General features: G+C 41.9%; 2 protein-coding genes across 2 annotated transcripts; one reads left to right on the top strand and one right to left on the bottom strand.

The window, feature by feature from the left end:
• Positions 1-149: 149 nt before the first annotated feature.
• On the top strand, positions 150-11,857 carry LOC139624041 (clustered mitochondria protein homolog). The gene is made up of 28 exons (XM_071482803.1): positions 150-418; positions 1,831-1,940; positions 2,435-2,606; positions 3,236-3,373; positions 3,470-3,624; positions 3,804-3,958; positions 4,154-4,276; positions 4,517-4,649; positions 4,766-4,858; positions 4,992-5,158; positions 5,342-5,521; positions 5,607-6,044; positions 6,129-6,202; positions 6,308-6,412; positions 6,503-6,603; positions 6,700-6,852; positions 6,957-7,019; positions 7,151-7,383; positions 7,480-7,564; positions 7,764-7,917; positions 8,019-8,158; positions 9,260-9,340; positions 9,434-9,559; positions 9,720-9,829; positions 9,941-10,034; positions 10,126-10,251; positions 10,360-10,433; positions 10,950-11,857. The coding sequence occupies exons 1-28, from the start codon at positions 370-372 to the stop codon at positions 11,608-11,610; spliced, it is 4,293 nt and encodes a 1,430-aa protein (XP_071338904.1). The 5' UTR covers positions 150-369; the 3' UTR covers positions 11,611-11,857.
• Positions 10,822-15,423, bottom strand: srrd (SRR1 domain containing). Its single transcript, XM_071482806.1, has 6 exons — positions 15,127-15,423; positions 14,960-15,000; positions 14,659-14,867; positions 14,470-14,568; positions 13,394-13,545; positions 10,822-13,307 (listed from the first exon to the last, which is right to left on the bottom strand). Exons 1-6 carry the CDS (start codon positions 15,273-15,275, stop codon positions 13,067-13,069), a joined length of 891 nt encoding a protein of 296 aa, XP_071338907.1. The 5' UTR covers positions 15,276-15,423; the 3' UTR covers positions 10,822-13,066.
• Between the last annotated feature and the right edge of the window lie 227 nt (positions 15,424-15,650).

The raw sequence follows: 15,650 nt of genomic DNA, 5'->3' as shown, positions 1-15,650 counted from the left end.
AGCAAGGGAAGAATGAGTTGAGCTACAACACATAGACACACCCAGTCCAACAAAGTGTGAGACACATGCAGGGAGTAATGAGTCTGTGTGGAGCAATAAGAGGGTGTGGCCTGTTCACACAGGGAGAACAGATAAGCTGAGTTTGCCTTGTAGAAAGGGGCAGGAGTCACAATCCTGAACAGTCATTTACTTTCACTCGGCTGAACTCACAAACATTCCAGCTGCACATTTCCACTCTCTCTCAGTTTGTGCACTCTTCCAGCACTTTGAAGCAAGACGCTGAGGAGGGAGCAACTTCCAGAACAGAGAAGTGAAAACACAAGAGGACAGCTCAAGAAAAAAAAAAAAAAAGAACTTCAACACGCAGCCATGAAGGACAAAATGAGGAGAGGAGGAGGAAGAAATCAGGCCAAAACTGGTGAGAAATCCCTGCGATGTGTTTTCCTTCTCTGCTCCTCTCGCTCTGTCTGCCTTTTTTTGCTCTTTCCTCTTCCTTCTTTTTCTGTCTGGTGCCTCCCTCGCTGCAGAATGTGAGGAGGGTGGGAGATTTAGCACTGCACTGCTGCTCTGAACTTGGCCTGTGCTATTCGCTGCTTTCACCAACTTTTTCAGCACTTGGAGATCGTGCTCCACACTTTTAACTTGATGGTAAACCTCTTCGCACAGACAGAGTCAATATCATAGCAGAAAGATCCCTAGAAAATCTTACATGTATCATTTAAGTTCCAACCACCTTTGCCTGCCTTGTAATTGCTTCACTTTTTGCCAAACTCTAAATTGGGCTTCTCAACCTTTAACCTCTGCCACTCCCCCTCTACAAGACAGAAAGATTGAATTAAGGTAAGGTACCCCCCTCCACCCCCCACCCCCCACCCCACACACACACACGCGCGCACACACCACACCCCCAAAAATTATACATTGTCATTTCGAGGAATTCATTATGAGGGCTGAAAACAGTGGTGTTTTCTGTAGCACTACTACAGTAGCTCGAATAGGAAAGAGGCTGATGGCTCCAAGCTTACAGCAAGGAGGGGCATTCTTCTAGCCAATCACAAACAGAGAAGCTATTTTTTGGGTGCTTTCCAGTGGTAAAGTGGTCCCAGATTGACAGCAAGAACTGGGGATTTACTGTGGAATGAACTACAGTCTTCGGAGATGAGTGCCAAGTGGATTTTCTGCTTTGCTGTGTACATGTCAGAGGTGTTATATATACATTAGGTGCATGGTTCCATGCAAGCACACACACTCTACTGTCAAGTTATACGGTTGTTAGTTTATGTGCTGTAGCATTCTGCTGTCTAAACATGCCAGTGCTGGGTGTGGTTGACCTTTTTACTCTGAGATGACATGAGGGCCAGTAGGCAAATTCAACAGGTTTAGTCACACTGCAGGTTGAGGAACACGCTGGGTCCTGCTCTCCCTGCCTTGAGTTCTGCCAGTGAGTATGTAAAAAAGGTAGACACACCCCACTTTCCCTTTCTTTGACATGAAAGAAATTTCTTTCTTTGCAGAAATTCACTCTCACCCCCAGGCACTCTCACACACAGACTCCTCAGTCCAGCGCGTCATCATGTTAGAAGATTCTGCAACAAGAACAGATTTGAACATAATGAGTCATAATTATAATTCATTCATTCATTCATTCATTCATTCAGTTATTCATCCATTCTTCTATCACAGCGTCAGTCCTTTCAGAGTGAGCTGGAAACTATCCCGGCATGTTATGAGTGGAAAGCAGGAAAGCAACCCAAATTATTTGCTTGTCCGTTGGAGGGCTCTGTGATTATCCTCATTTAGTTTTGTTTCTCTTACTTCCCCTTCAAACAGATGTAATCGGTGTGGCTGGTGGAAAGAATGCTGTTGGTATTAAACAAGAAGACGACACATCATTCCCTGTGAAGATCCAGGGAGCAGGAGTAGAGCCATTTGAGCTGCAGGTACAACACTGGGCCGATATTTCCCATCAGACATTGTTCCCTGTCTATTTTTTTTTTTTTTAAGTGTAAGAGGATTTCACAACTGATTACGAAATGATGGAAACCAGCAAAGATAGCTGAGCATACATATTTATAACAACTCAATTCTTTATCTTGTGTTGTATCTTTAATTTATGAAAGTGCACAGCTGACGCCTATGTTTGTTTGTTTACATATGTACATACGCTTTATTCATATGTTCTTCTATTTGTGTCCAGGATGATGTAAAGAGCTTACAGGATCAATTTTTCTTATATAGTATAATATAGACAATACTGCAGCTTCTGTCATTGTGAATATTCAATGTACTGCCTGAAATACTCTGTGTTTCTTATCCATATCTTTCTGTGTATGGCTGTGTGACTATCCTCATACAGTAGATATCTGAATTTTCATCCAATAGGCAGGATTATATGTGGGTATTACTCGGTGTGTTAAACCATGCATCCCTGTAGGTCCATGGATTTTGGCTCGTCCAAGATGCAGTGATGGCCCTGTATTCGAGGGATGAGGTGTGTCCTCGCTCCAACCTTTCACTGGCATTAGCTGGAACGACTCTGGATCCTCTGGCAGAACTGCAAAGCCTCAAGGGCCTTAAACCAGGAGCCATCATTCGCCTGGTGGAAGGTAGCTCTTTTTTGTGCACTCTTTTCCTTTTTTTTGTGCACTTTTTTTGAGAGCCAGTTAAGTCAAATCACGACAAATAGGATTTTGTGCCATGAATTATTTTTTAAATTTCATAATTTTTCCAGTCATTTGAACTCCTGACTTTCTTCTGCGTTATAGTGAGAACACAACTTATTTGCACTGTAGTACAATTATATTTCAGTTAAAAGGATTTCTGTAAGAATAATCCTATCTATATTTTCATCACACCCTTTCCCTTTCACACACACTTAAGTCTCTCTCAGCTCCATGTAAATAGCTGAGTCACCTTTTCTGTGTCACCATAACAAGGTTTATGGCTGCAGAGATTTATAGATGCAGAGATTACAACTGTGTGCCAGCCAATTAGTCTGAATCTCACCTTCTGGCTGTTGAAATACTGAAACAAACTCTCACGTAGCTCATTTATTTTTTTACCTGCAGTACATATCCTGGCAGATTTGTGTTTTGGGAATATGCGTCACTGATTGATTAATTCTCGATGTTCTAAAAAAAAATTCCAAAAGTTCATCAGACCTTTGCCAAATTGCTGTCAGTTTCATCAAGAAGGTCAGTCAAAATTATGTGTTAACAAGCGCATTACTTTCCAGAACCCTACACAGCCAGCTCAGCCAGACTCCATCTGGCTCGTGTCCTGGAGCTGCTGAGAGCATCTGGACCACAGGATGCACTGAGAGAAGGACGCTCACCAAGCCTGCTGGAGACACTCACACATACACAAACACCAGGTACACACACACATTGTGCACTTACACAAGAGCAAGAACGCAAAGCCACTAAGTAACATGTAACTAACAGATAATCTGTTTTTGCCACTGGTGCAGACTCCAGCTTACCGAATGGAAAGAGCATGAAACGCTCTCTTAGCAACACAAAAACAGAATCAACCAACCAGGATGGAGCTCCTCCTGAGTACCTCCTCCCTGGTTCCTCAGAAAGACCACTCATGGCTCTCCTACCACATAGCTCCCAGCCAGAGGTACGCAATGTGAAGACCTGGAATCTGTTTGAACACTGGGCTAGTTCACCCAATCACACATATACAGACTCAAATCTTAACAAAATACCTGAATAAGCTACTGGACAATTTGAATTTCCCTAAGGAATAATAAAGATTTTTATCTTTATCTTTATCTTTATTTGTATTTGTTTAATTAGGCCCCCAGTTACCTGCGGGATCTTTGTCTCAGCTGCTGGAACCCACCTCCAGGACACAGGAAGCTGCAGGGAGACTTCCTATACATCTCTGTGGTGACAATGGAGGGACGACGGTGTGACATCACATCTTGTCCAAAAGGTTTCTTCCTTAACAGGTAAAGAAAATTGTGATTAAATTAAACTTTTTTCTGTTCTGATGACTGCAGCTAATTATAACAGAAAAACCTTTTATCCAATATTCTTTTCTGCCCTAGTAAAATGCTTTGACACTTATGTATAAATAAATGACAAAACTAAACTTGTTTCAATTTAATTATGAGTTTGTTTCTGTTTCCTTTTCTTTATCTCAGGTCTACAGAAGATGTGTTTGATCCTCGTCCAGCACAGTCTTCTCCAGTCTGTCACTGTTTAACTGACCTGCTCTGCCACCTCAGCCCTGCCTTCAAACAAACTTTTACTACACTCAAAAACAGGTAACACTTGTACAATGGTGGCATAAAGGAAGCAGAAATACGACAGTATCTAGCCAGAATTGGAACAGTGGGGTTTGATAAGGTGTAAATTCCAAATGATTAAAATGATTATAAGTCAAAAAACCAAAACAATGTTGTTATTATAATATATTATATATTATGTTATTAAATGTTATATTAAAAAGGATTGTAAGTGAAGGGGATTTAGGGTAATGCAGCCTGCTGTCTTTCTTCCTCTAGGCCTCAGTTACCACCAGTAGAGATGATGCCCACTCCTTACCACACGCTGTGCTGGCTCGGGCCCACCTGTGCCTCTCGCACTCACAAAAACACCTTCAGCAGACTGGGAATGGATGAACACGCAGCTAGACAGGTTATTTACAACAGAAGACAAGTGTTTGTTGGTATTAACTGACAGTATTGTGCTGCTGGAAGTGATATTGAGAGTAATTATATGCACAATTGTGTTTGTGCGTGGTTTATGAGTAGACTCCAGACTGGAATGAGGAGTTGCAAGCAGCCAGAGATCTTCCCCACGGCAGTCTGGAGGAGAGGCTGCAAAGAGACAGAGCTCTGATCCAGGTAACCACGGACACTGTAATCTAGCCCAAAACAGCAGCAGGACAGTTTGGGATTGCATTCATCACCTGTTTTCTTTTATTTCTTCACTCACTTTCTCCTCCTCTCACCTTCATTTATACCTGTTTTCTCTCAGGTAAACAGTGCATTTGTGAGGGCTGTCATGCAGGGTGCAGAGACTGTTGTAGATGGCTTTGTGGAGCCAGTAAATGGAAACCCAGAGGACCCAGCTTTCCTGTGGGGTGGCCTGTTCATGAGCCAGGGGGCAGCAAGTGCAGTGTTTGGTGGGGAAAGGGGTCGCAGGTAAGAGCTAACCACAAAAAAAGACGAGATATTACAGCTGTAAAGTCATTTGCTCTTGATTATATATGTGAAGGTTTGACAAAGTACACTGTGGACCCATGCTGTGTCTGATAAGAGGATTGTAAAAAAAAAATAAAATAAAGAAATAAAAAATGTAAATGTTTCCTCATCTTGTTCTTGCAGGGCAGCTCAGAGGCTGGAGCTTAAAGGAGTACAAGCCTACAGTGACCTAGAGGGGCTGGAGGGGCTGCACACACTGCCTACAGCTGTTGTAGACTATAGAGGTGTACGTCTTTCTGCCCAGGGTTTGGCCCCTGGCTTGGAGGGCTCTGAACAGGACCAGGAAACCACTCCTGCCTCAAGGTACATGCTGTGGAGTGAAACAACAAACTGCGATTGACATTTTTGTGTTTTTTTCTGCTAAGATCTTTCTCCTTCTGCACTTCAGAGGTTTGCTGTACGGTGTAAATGCAGGACCCCAAGAGTCCCCTCAGCGCAGACGGCTACTAGCGCTCTTGGCTCATGCTGCCAAATCCCTTTCTCTCCAGAGACATGTTGTTATGGTCCAAAACAGTCACCAGGTACCACTGTTCACCTCAGTGGATGCCCAGGGACTGTTGGGAGCTGATGGGAGGTTCTACATATTGGATGTGTTCAGGAGCTTCCCAGCTGATGCCAACTTCTGTCCAGAGGCGGAGACAGAAAGTCAGACAATCACTGGAGAGGAGGAGAGGAAAGAAACCTGTGAAGAGGATGAGGAGAAGAAGGGTTGTGTAAAAGAAGGTTGGCCAGAGAATTATCACACAGACACTGGGCTTCCAAAGAGCTTTCCTCACAGCCTCTGTAGACTGAGGCCAGAGCTGGTGCAGGCTTTCATTCAGCACAAGTGAGTTCTACATGAAATAAAACACTTTTAATCTCCACTTTTTAAGTTTCTTTTACAAAGTTGAAGTTTTGTTTTTTCTTTTAGACACTGTCAGTTCACTCAGCGTGTCAGGGAGACATTGGACGAGAACGGAGGCTTTGAAGAATGTGCAACAGCTTGTAAGAAGTGCTTTAATAGATCTAATGGAACAGCAGCCAAACTTATAGTTAATACCTACAGTACTCTGGGGATTTTATACCTGACAAATGTTTTTATTCTTGCAGGTGACTCACGAGCCACTAATGCAGTACGAGCTGCTTGTAAAGACGTGGGCTCGGTTAGTGACATCATCTTTGAGATGCGCTTTAACCCAAACATCTTTTCTCCAGGTATTCAGAGAAACTACACACCGTACATTACACATAGTTGAATCTTTTGCTAGAACACAATATCACATGCTTCTTGTGCCCTTCGTTTAGGAGTATCCTTCCCTCCCGGTGAAAGTGCGTCGGCAAACCTGCAGGAGAGGTTACAAAGGGAAGCTGCAGCTTTCATCATCACACACCAGATACCAGCTTTTGTAAGTGGATCCACAGTTGACATGCTTTAATAGACACATCTTGTGTGAAAATGAAACAAGTTTACCATATGTACGTATGTATGTACATGTTTGCAGGTGGAGTATTGCCTACAAAGCTATGAGCCACCAATGGATGGAGCTTCTCTAAAGCAGGCACTACACCAGCGAGGCATCAACCTCCGGTATCTGGGCCATGTGATCAAGGCCATCAGCAAGTCAGAACACAAGGAGCACCTGAGGCATATAATGGTGTGTTTTTTTTTTTTTTTTTACAAAATAGCCAACCTTATACTTCATGATGTAACCACTCTCCTAACTGTGCTTCCTCTTTTCCTTCTTTCGGTGTTAAACAGAGAACGGTCATAGGTGACATTTTTATCCGCTCAACAAGAAGAGTGTTCAACAGTTTCCTCCAGGTACTTTACAGATTTCTTTCATGAGTATTCTTATGTTTGCACACTTTAAAGTTGGGAGGTGAAATAGCAGCAGGTGTTAGTCCACATGCTCCAGAAGGAATGAGCTGCAGCCTCTGGCCATGTCTTTGCAGGGTGTGGATGTGCCCAGCCTCTCTGCAGCTGTCAGTCACTTCCTCTGCTGCCTATTGGTTCCCCACTTCACGCCCTCTCCTGTGGGAGAGGAGACGAAGAAGAAGTCAAGGCGGCGTGGCCGAGGGGCTGGGGCCTCTGAAAGCACGCCCTGGAGCACGCTCACAGGGGCTGAGCTGTGGAACCTGGTCTGCCAGGATGCTGCTGAGACATACAACGTCTCTGACAGCCTCGGGTGAGGCCCCTGCCTTTTGTTTATTCTCACTTCAGGTTTGTTAGTACAAAGGCTCAGTGTCAATTGTACAATAACTGTCATTTTTCTCTGTGGCAGCTCTGGTCCAAACTATCTTGTAGAGCACTATGGCCTTCAGAAACTCTCTCTGCTCAGAGAGTTCTGTTTAAAGACCGGAGTACAGGTAACAGACATCTGAAATATAGATTCAGTATGTTATCACTCTGTTAAAATTACTTGCTAAATCAACCAAAACACATACATAATTGTAATGTTTTATAATACAGTTGCCATTTTTAAATTAGCTGCCAGATAAAAACTTGAGAAGAGAAACTGCATACTAAAAGGAGAAAATCTGTTTGTCAATTTTGTGTCTACACCAGCTGAGACTGAGGGACTACCTCCTTGACAACCTAAATAAAGCTCCCATTGGTCCAGACGACATCCTCAACATCTTCCCTGTTGTCAAACACATTCACATGCCAACTGTCGATGCTTCAAAAGCATACCGTGCTGCACAGATCTCCATTCAGAAAGGTGGGTCAATAAAACTGGACTTTAATCTTTATGGTCCATGCATGTTTTTGAACTGAATCTAAATGAAAACTCAATTCTTATTGTGTGTTTCCCAACTGCAGGTCTGCTTGATCAGGCCCATGAGCAGCTCAAAGAAGCAGCCTATTTGTTTGGTAGGGTGTGTGATGACCTGCACTCTGAGGCCTGTTATTGCCACAGCCTGCTGGCCAGGGTGGCCTTCCTGCAGGGAAAGTCAGCAGAGGTGGGCTTATTGTGCCACATGTCTTTGCAGCTATGCTGCTATTGGTAAAAACATAATTATTTTGCAGTGGTGGAAGGTAATGAAGAACATTTACTCCATTACTCTACGGTTACTGTATGAGGTACTTCACTTGAGTATTCCCATTTCCTGCTACTTTGCAGATTCAGATTTTTCATACAAAACAAATGATCGGTATGTAAAATATGATGCAGTTATTACTCTATCCAGTACTTTCTGTATACATACACATATAAATGAGTTAAAATCCGCCATACCTCAGCAACATTAAAATGCTACGTATGTGTCACTGTATTGTTGTAGATTGTTTAGTTCAAAGTAACTAATGGTAAATAATGTGGTTGACGATTCCTTGTTTGAATTAATCTATAGAAGAAATGATAGATATACTATACTTTTATAGTAAATATGTAAGAATTGTGTAACCTACTAGTGGTAATGATTCAGTATTAGTATGTATGGTGTTGACAGGAAATGCTTTTATTTTGAAGTGCAGGGAGGTAACCTGTCCAGATTTTGTTGTTACCTACAGTGATGCAGCATACTGGCAAGTAAAATGTTCAGTTTGAGAGACAATTGGTTCAGTTATTGCTCGAAGCTTCCACTACATGAGAGTATCAATAGTCAATTGAATAAAATAACACTATAGATGATATTCAAACACTCTAAAAAGAGACCCTAAGATCCTGCAAGGTTGGAAACTGAAAAGGTTGGTAACCCTAACCCTAACCCTGAGGGCAGTGACTGTATAGTTGTGACACATCACAAAGTTACAAAGTCATGATCGCTCATTTTAAGACACAGTTTCTGAATATGGGTCTTGTGTGTTTCTCCAAGGACTCAGTGCTTTGATATTTCCACAGTAATAATAATAATCAAAAAATACATGTAAAACTTTATACAATATGGGACATTTAAATTTTTCACCACTGCTATTTTGTAAGTCAGAGTGAGCTCTAACACTCTGGAAATGGTTAAAGTGTCTTCATTCATTTCAGGATGTATTAAATGGATTCTATTTTTAATGTATATGAAGCTGGTTATTATTTTCCTCTCATCACCGTGACTTCCTCTGTTCCCCAGGCTCGCAGTATCCAGCTGAAAGCAGTGGTCATCAGTGAAAGGGTGTTTGGCTTTGACCACCCCAACACTATCCAGCAATATGTGAGTATAGCTGCACATTTGACGTAGAGTATGAACTTTACCATGTGGTTGCATTGTGATTATCATCATATAATTGTTATGTTTTGCTTTTAGACCCTCTTGGGTTTGTATATGTTTGCTGGAGGGGAGACCGCCCTGGCTCAGAAGTGTCTCCTCAGAGCTCGTCTACTCATGCTGACAGTCCACGGAGAAGACCACCCCTACACTGCAACACTGGATGTAGGTTGCAACACCTTAATGATAATCACTTCAGCCTCTACTGCTATTCACTCCAAGCTTCAAACAAAACCGTTTCACTATATAATACAACAAGCAACAAGTACATTACATCCACTTCTTAAAAAAAAAAAAAGACAGTCCTCTTCCTGTTTGCTCACAGAGCTGCCTTGGGTTGGTGCTGACAGGAGATCAGACAGGGCAGTACCTAAAGAATGCCCTAAGACTTAACACTTCCTTCTTCGGCCCCACAGACTTGCATACTGCTCTCACGTAAGTTGTCATTTGCAACTTGCACTGACATTTTGTTGTGAAGATCCGCAGCGTTTTGTCTCGTTTTCCAACATCATCTCCGTTTCTCTCCCTGGTTTCTCATCTGTGCAGTCACCACCTGTTGGCCCAGTGGATGTGCAGTAGAGGTGACTACCGAAGTGCTATGACCCATGAGAAAGAAGCCCTCACTGCATTTACCTCCTTGGTCGGTATATTTTTGTTTGAGAGAGCAAGAAAAGTGGAGAGAGGTTGTGTGTGTTGTGTGCGTTTTATCATATGGCTATTTTCTTTCTCAGTTTGGAGAGGATCACCCTCAGACACGATGCAGCAAAGAGTTTTTGTGCACCATTACCAAGCAAGCAGTGCAGGTGGAGCGCTCCCTCAGACAGGCAGGAGCTGACTGCACGGAGCAAACGGTGGAGGTACGTCCAGGAGCTCAGGTTGTCTCTGTGACCTCTGAAACATCGTTGAATCTTAAGCAGAAGAAATTGGGAAATGTTTGTTTACCTCACTGTCCTCTACAACTTTAGTGTCTGACTCCCACAACTGAAACCATTTTGGAGCAGATGGTTCTGGTGACAGGAATCAGGAAGATCACACAAAGGTAAATGAAGCTGGTACTGATGTCAAAATCTTTAAAAATCAAATATTAATGTATTGGCTGATATCTAACACATATATTATATAAAAAAATAATAATGTTCTTGTTAAGGGTCCCTTAAATTAATTTTTTTTAGAATTGTGACCAAGATATGTGCTGATTCAAACATTTTTCTTTTGAGAAATAAACCAGTACTCTCTGGTAAAGTAATAGTGATACTGTTTCAAGCTTATTTTGGCAATTCTTGATTGTAACATCTTATCAGCCAACAAATACACAATTACTGGTATATTTATAATGAGCAAAAGCAGCCAATGTTAGGTTCTGCTCTTTGTCTTCCTTTTATTCCTCTCTGCTAGAAATGAACAAAAAAAGCAAACAGTGAATGAAATCAGATTTTTAAGGCATTTATTGATGCAAAATCTGCTTTTCACGTACAATTTGCCCCAGATGCTTTAGTGCTTTTAATCATTTTTTGCTAGTCACAAAACCACTCATGAATTTATTGTGTTTTCATAGTGACAGGTTCCAGGAGTATAAACAGAAACACCTGGAACGAAAGGTAGCAGCGGCAAAAGAACTGGGACTCAAACTACCACAGTTCACAGCCTCTGAGCCCCTCGCCTCAGAGGCTGTGAGTGTAGGAGAGAAAAGCTCAAGTCAAGAAACAGGATGCGGGAAGGAAGCTGGGGATGGAGGAAGCCCAGCAGTGGAGAATAACAAAGAGAGCCAACAGGAACAGCCAGTGGAGGAGGTGTCAGTGGAGAGTCCTGCTGTAGTTTCAGCTAATGGTCATTTGGTGGAGCCAGCTGATCAAAACCAGCATGAGGCGAAAACAGGTGTAGATGGAGGGGACAGTGAGGACAGTGACAGAGCAGCTGAGGTCAAGACAGCGAATGGGGAGTCAGAGGTCAGAGCTGCAGGAGATGAAACTGAGACCAGTGCGCAAAATGGAGTAAAGAGCAGCACAGCCAACGGGGAGATGAAATGTGATGCAACATGTGAGGAGATGAAGTCAGATGGGAAAGATGGTGAAATAAATGGAGCAGGGGACATCACTGCTAGCCCATCAGTCCTTAAGAGTAAAGGGACCTGGGCAGATGTTGTTGTTTCGAAAGCGATTAATGGAGTAAATGGAGTAGCAGATGATGTCAGAGCCAATGGAGTAGCTGAAGAGTGAACACATACGTAAGAAAACAGTGTTGTAGTCACGTTTTTTCCAAAGTCACTGCTGCAAGATAAAACTCTCCCAGGATCCCAGATGTAATTTGAACCAGTGAACATGAAGCAAAGAATAAGGCAATAGAGAGTGAGAGGATGAGTATTACTTTGTGGTGGTGAGGTTATTATTGATGCGGGGAGAGGGCTGTACTGCTGAGTGTTATTATTTTTTTTCAGAAATAAACTTTTTACTCTGGTGTATTCAACATGTGCCCTCTCCTCTATAAGAGCAATCTCGTTTATGGCACATACACAACTGAAGACAATACACACACGTAAGAAATGAATCTGTTAATCACCAAATCATGACTCAGACGTAAACAAACAGCAATTCTAACTAAATAAGAGGAAATCATGAAGACATTTTTCTGTCAAAGTTGTAAAAAGAAGGTAGATTTTGTGTGTTTGGAATATCAAACACGCTATAAAATTGTACTGTTTGTAAGTTGTCATAAAGTTGAAGTTAAAGATGCCATCAACAAAAACAACCAGTTTGACAAAACAAACAATCTGTGTGCTTTCTGTTGAAACATAATATAAATGTGATGGACTATATCAGTGTTTTTAACTTTTACTGGCACTGCAAATTTTGGGTGAATTACCATCAGTCACTTTACAAAACATATCATAGTGTTTTTCTGTGTTCCAGCCTTACATAGATTTCCATTCATGTAAATAAGATCTGAAGATCCTGAAATCTGTTTGACATATTAAATCATATTTACAAACAATATGTTTGATTTATTATTTTTGATCAAAGTCACATTATTGTTGCAAGGACTTTCCTAATGAAAGTCGTCCTTGCATCACTTTAATCTACTGAACAACATTCAGGACTAGATCTGAAGAGTATATTGTTAATCTGGCAACTTTCTGCATCTAAAAAGTATTTTTTTCTGTTGCTAAATCTTAAAACTTGGATTTTGGAACTTAGCACATAAATATGTATTAAAAAAACAAAACAATGCAGAGTAAATGTTTTCAGTGATGTTATTACCTACGCTGTATCATTTAACTAACACAAATTTCAAGCCTATAAGCCTTTATTTTCATATTGTCCTGACTGGAAAAAATGTATTAAAAATGGCCGTCTGTATTGGATATGCAATAGACGGTAAATGGGATTGAACCTGGTAAAACACCAGTATGACCGTTAAAACACCAGACACATAAATGCTTCACATGTCTTCATATTTCTGTGAAAGTAATTATTTATTGCTGCCTGACAGCCAGCTTGAAGTAAATAATCCAAGATGGTCTACATGATCTTTTCCTCTCTCATCAAGTGGGATAGTGGCTCAGTTGTGCAAGAGTCAACCCTCAATTTGGAGCATGGTTCATTTAATTAAAAAGTGGTTACATCAATAGCATCAGTAAAAAAATGTCCAGTATTATCCATCTCCTGATCGCCAGTCTCAGCTCTGTGTTTTACTTAGTATAATCTCCAAATCAGGGCAGTTTTGGTACTGTGGTTCAGGTGGCTCTGCCCAGGTGGATTGGGGGAGTCTGTTAAGGCTGCTGGTAGGAAAGGTGACGACTGCTGTGTCACTGAAGACGTCAGTGAACCGGGATGGACAAGGCAGCTGTGTCTCCGCGCACACATCCACAGCCTGACAAAGGTAGCTGTAGTCTCGCTTGAACTCTCTCTCGATCGTCCTGTTGGGGCAACAGATAACAAACGTCACCTCATCTCTCCTTCAGCTTCTTAAAGGTCATCTCCCTCATTCACGCCTTGTACAAACCTGTCCCTTATGCCACTGAAGCTGTTTCCAATGATTAGCATCAGAGGAAGACATCGTGTGCTCCAGTTCTTCCACAGGAGGTTGTTGTACAGGGCTTTCCCACAATGCATCATGTAAAAGAGAGTGGGCTTAGTTGCCAGACGCTTCCCTTCCTGCACAATACAGAACAGTGAGTGAGCTTTGAAAGTCAACTTGCAAGAGACCTCAAATTTGAAATAAGTCATCTTATGTTTTGTCAATGTTCTATAATTATTTTATGTTAATTCATTATTTGCATTTACTTGCCATCAAGAAACTGTGACACTTGAGTTTTAAAAATCTGCCACCAAACAGTAGCTCAGATACCACACACAACAAGAACACAAATACAGAAAAAAGACAGTGGGTTCACTGCTTTTCTAGTCCCTGTAAGTTAACTGTCACAAAGATCTGAAATGAATGGAAACCAGTGGCTGCCTAGACATTAGAAAGTAGCCTATGAAAAAAAAACAAAACAATGAAAAGTCTGATAAAAAAAATCTTGAGGAAAGCTTAACATATTAGCATTTTCTAGAGCTTTCAAGGATCAGGATGTGTGTGTGTGTGTGTAGGAGGGTGGGAGGGTCATAATCCTTGTCTCTGTTCAAATATGCTCTCTGTCATTGCATGTAAATGCCCTTGATCTTCCTCTGACCACTCCATTAACTCCTGGTCGATGACCCTCCATGATCTAGTGCTCACAGACAGCTGATGTTGTCTGTCAAGAGCGTTGATTAAAGCCACTTGTTGTCATGTGACCAAATTCCATACTTAGGTCAAGTGATGACATTGAAGTTGTCTCCAAAACAACAGAATAAATTCTGCTGAGGAAGACCAGAGGATCATGCTGTAGAAAGCTCTGGGCATAGATGGAGAGTGATTTTTTTTTTTTTTTTGTCAAACTCAGTCAGTGATGAACTCTCATGCTCATCTGGTACAATTGGCAAAATGGCTGGCAATTTAGCTGTAATCTGTGTTAAATGGGATAAAACATCCAACAACACTGGATCAGTCCGCTTGTTCAATGGTTCATTTCTAAACACAAGTGATAAACTGACCTCATTTTCAGTGAGTACAGTCAGACCCAGTTCTCTCAAAGCATCCCTCTCTCCAATGGAGAACGCAGGGTCATAAACAGAGCAGTCCTTCAGTGGAATCTAAAGGGAGAGGAGCAGTGAGAAACAGTTTAGGATCAACAGCGCCACATGTGAGGGTTTGTTATTTCACTGATGAAACCCATCTCTGACCTGTCCTGCATCCAGCAACAGCAGCAACATGGCCAGCTGGTAGCGAGCCGAGGCGCAGGAGGAAAAGGAGCCAAGGCCATAACACACACACTCCAGCTGTTGACACAGTCTCCCTTCTCTGCCCTTCTCCAGCTGGTCAGCGGGATCCTCTGTGTCCTCATTCTCTGGGTGTTTTGAGAGTGAGGCTGATCCTGCCATCAGCAGCTGCTCTGCAGAATCATTCTGAAATGTTCATCAAGCTGCAAGCTGACACAAACAAACAAAATGTTTGGCGATAACTCCACTGGTCCAGCATACTCACCTTTCCATTTTTGCCAAAAGTCCTCACATCTTAGCTCAGACCTACAGAGGGAGCGCATAAGAGTTAATGGACCGTCTGGGGTTTGTGCACAAACATGTGTGTTCACCTGAAATATGTATTATATTTAAGGAGCTGGGGCTGGACTGTAATTGGATTGGATTTCTTACACTGTGTCTCTGATCCGTTTAACAGTTTTCCCGATATCCAGCTGCTCCTGGCAGCATGCTGGAGCTGCAGACACCTGAAGCGACTTTGACTTCCGCGCTGCACCTTTTCTTCGCCGGGCCACCTGCCACTCCTGTCCGGTGTCCGACATGTTCGCTAATTCACCTATTCCCCGTGTACACAGACATCTGATTTAAAAAAAAATGTTTTGCTGACTAAGTTATCATTTAAGTACCGCTTTGGTTTGACAAGCATGCAACACAAGGGACTATTTTGAGTGTGACACACGGATTTCCTCTTCCGGTGTTATGGCAATTTTCTGTAATCCATAAATTTTTTTCTATGCTTTATTCTGTCAAATTAATCCATAATCAATAAATAAATAAAATAAAAATAATAATTGATTATACGGAAATTTATAGCTCGATCATTTTGTAAAATCAGTGGACATTTGTGGTTTACTAATATCCTAACAAACCCCGGATTGTCGGGTCTTTTTTCAGTCCTTTTTGAAAACCAGACTTCC

The sequence above is a fragment of the Trachinotus anak genome, unplaced genomic scaffold (assembly GCF_046630095.1).
Source record: "Trachinotus anak isolate AG129_WGS33_773 ecotype Australia unplaced genomic scaffold, CSIRO_AGI_Tana_v1 ptg000008l, whole genome shotgun sequence".
Lineage (NCBI taxonomy): Eukaryota > Metazoa > Chordata > Actinopteri > Carangiformes > Carangidae > Trachinotus > Trachinotus anak.
Note: the sequence above shows the minus strand (reverse complement) of the source record. Positions and strands in the feature narration are given on the sequence as shown.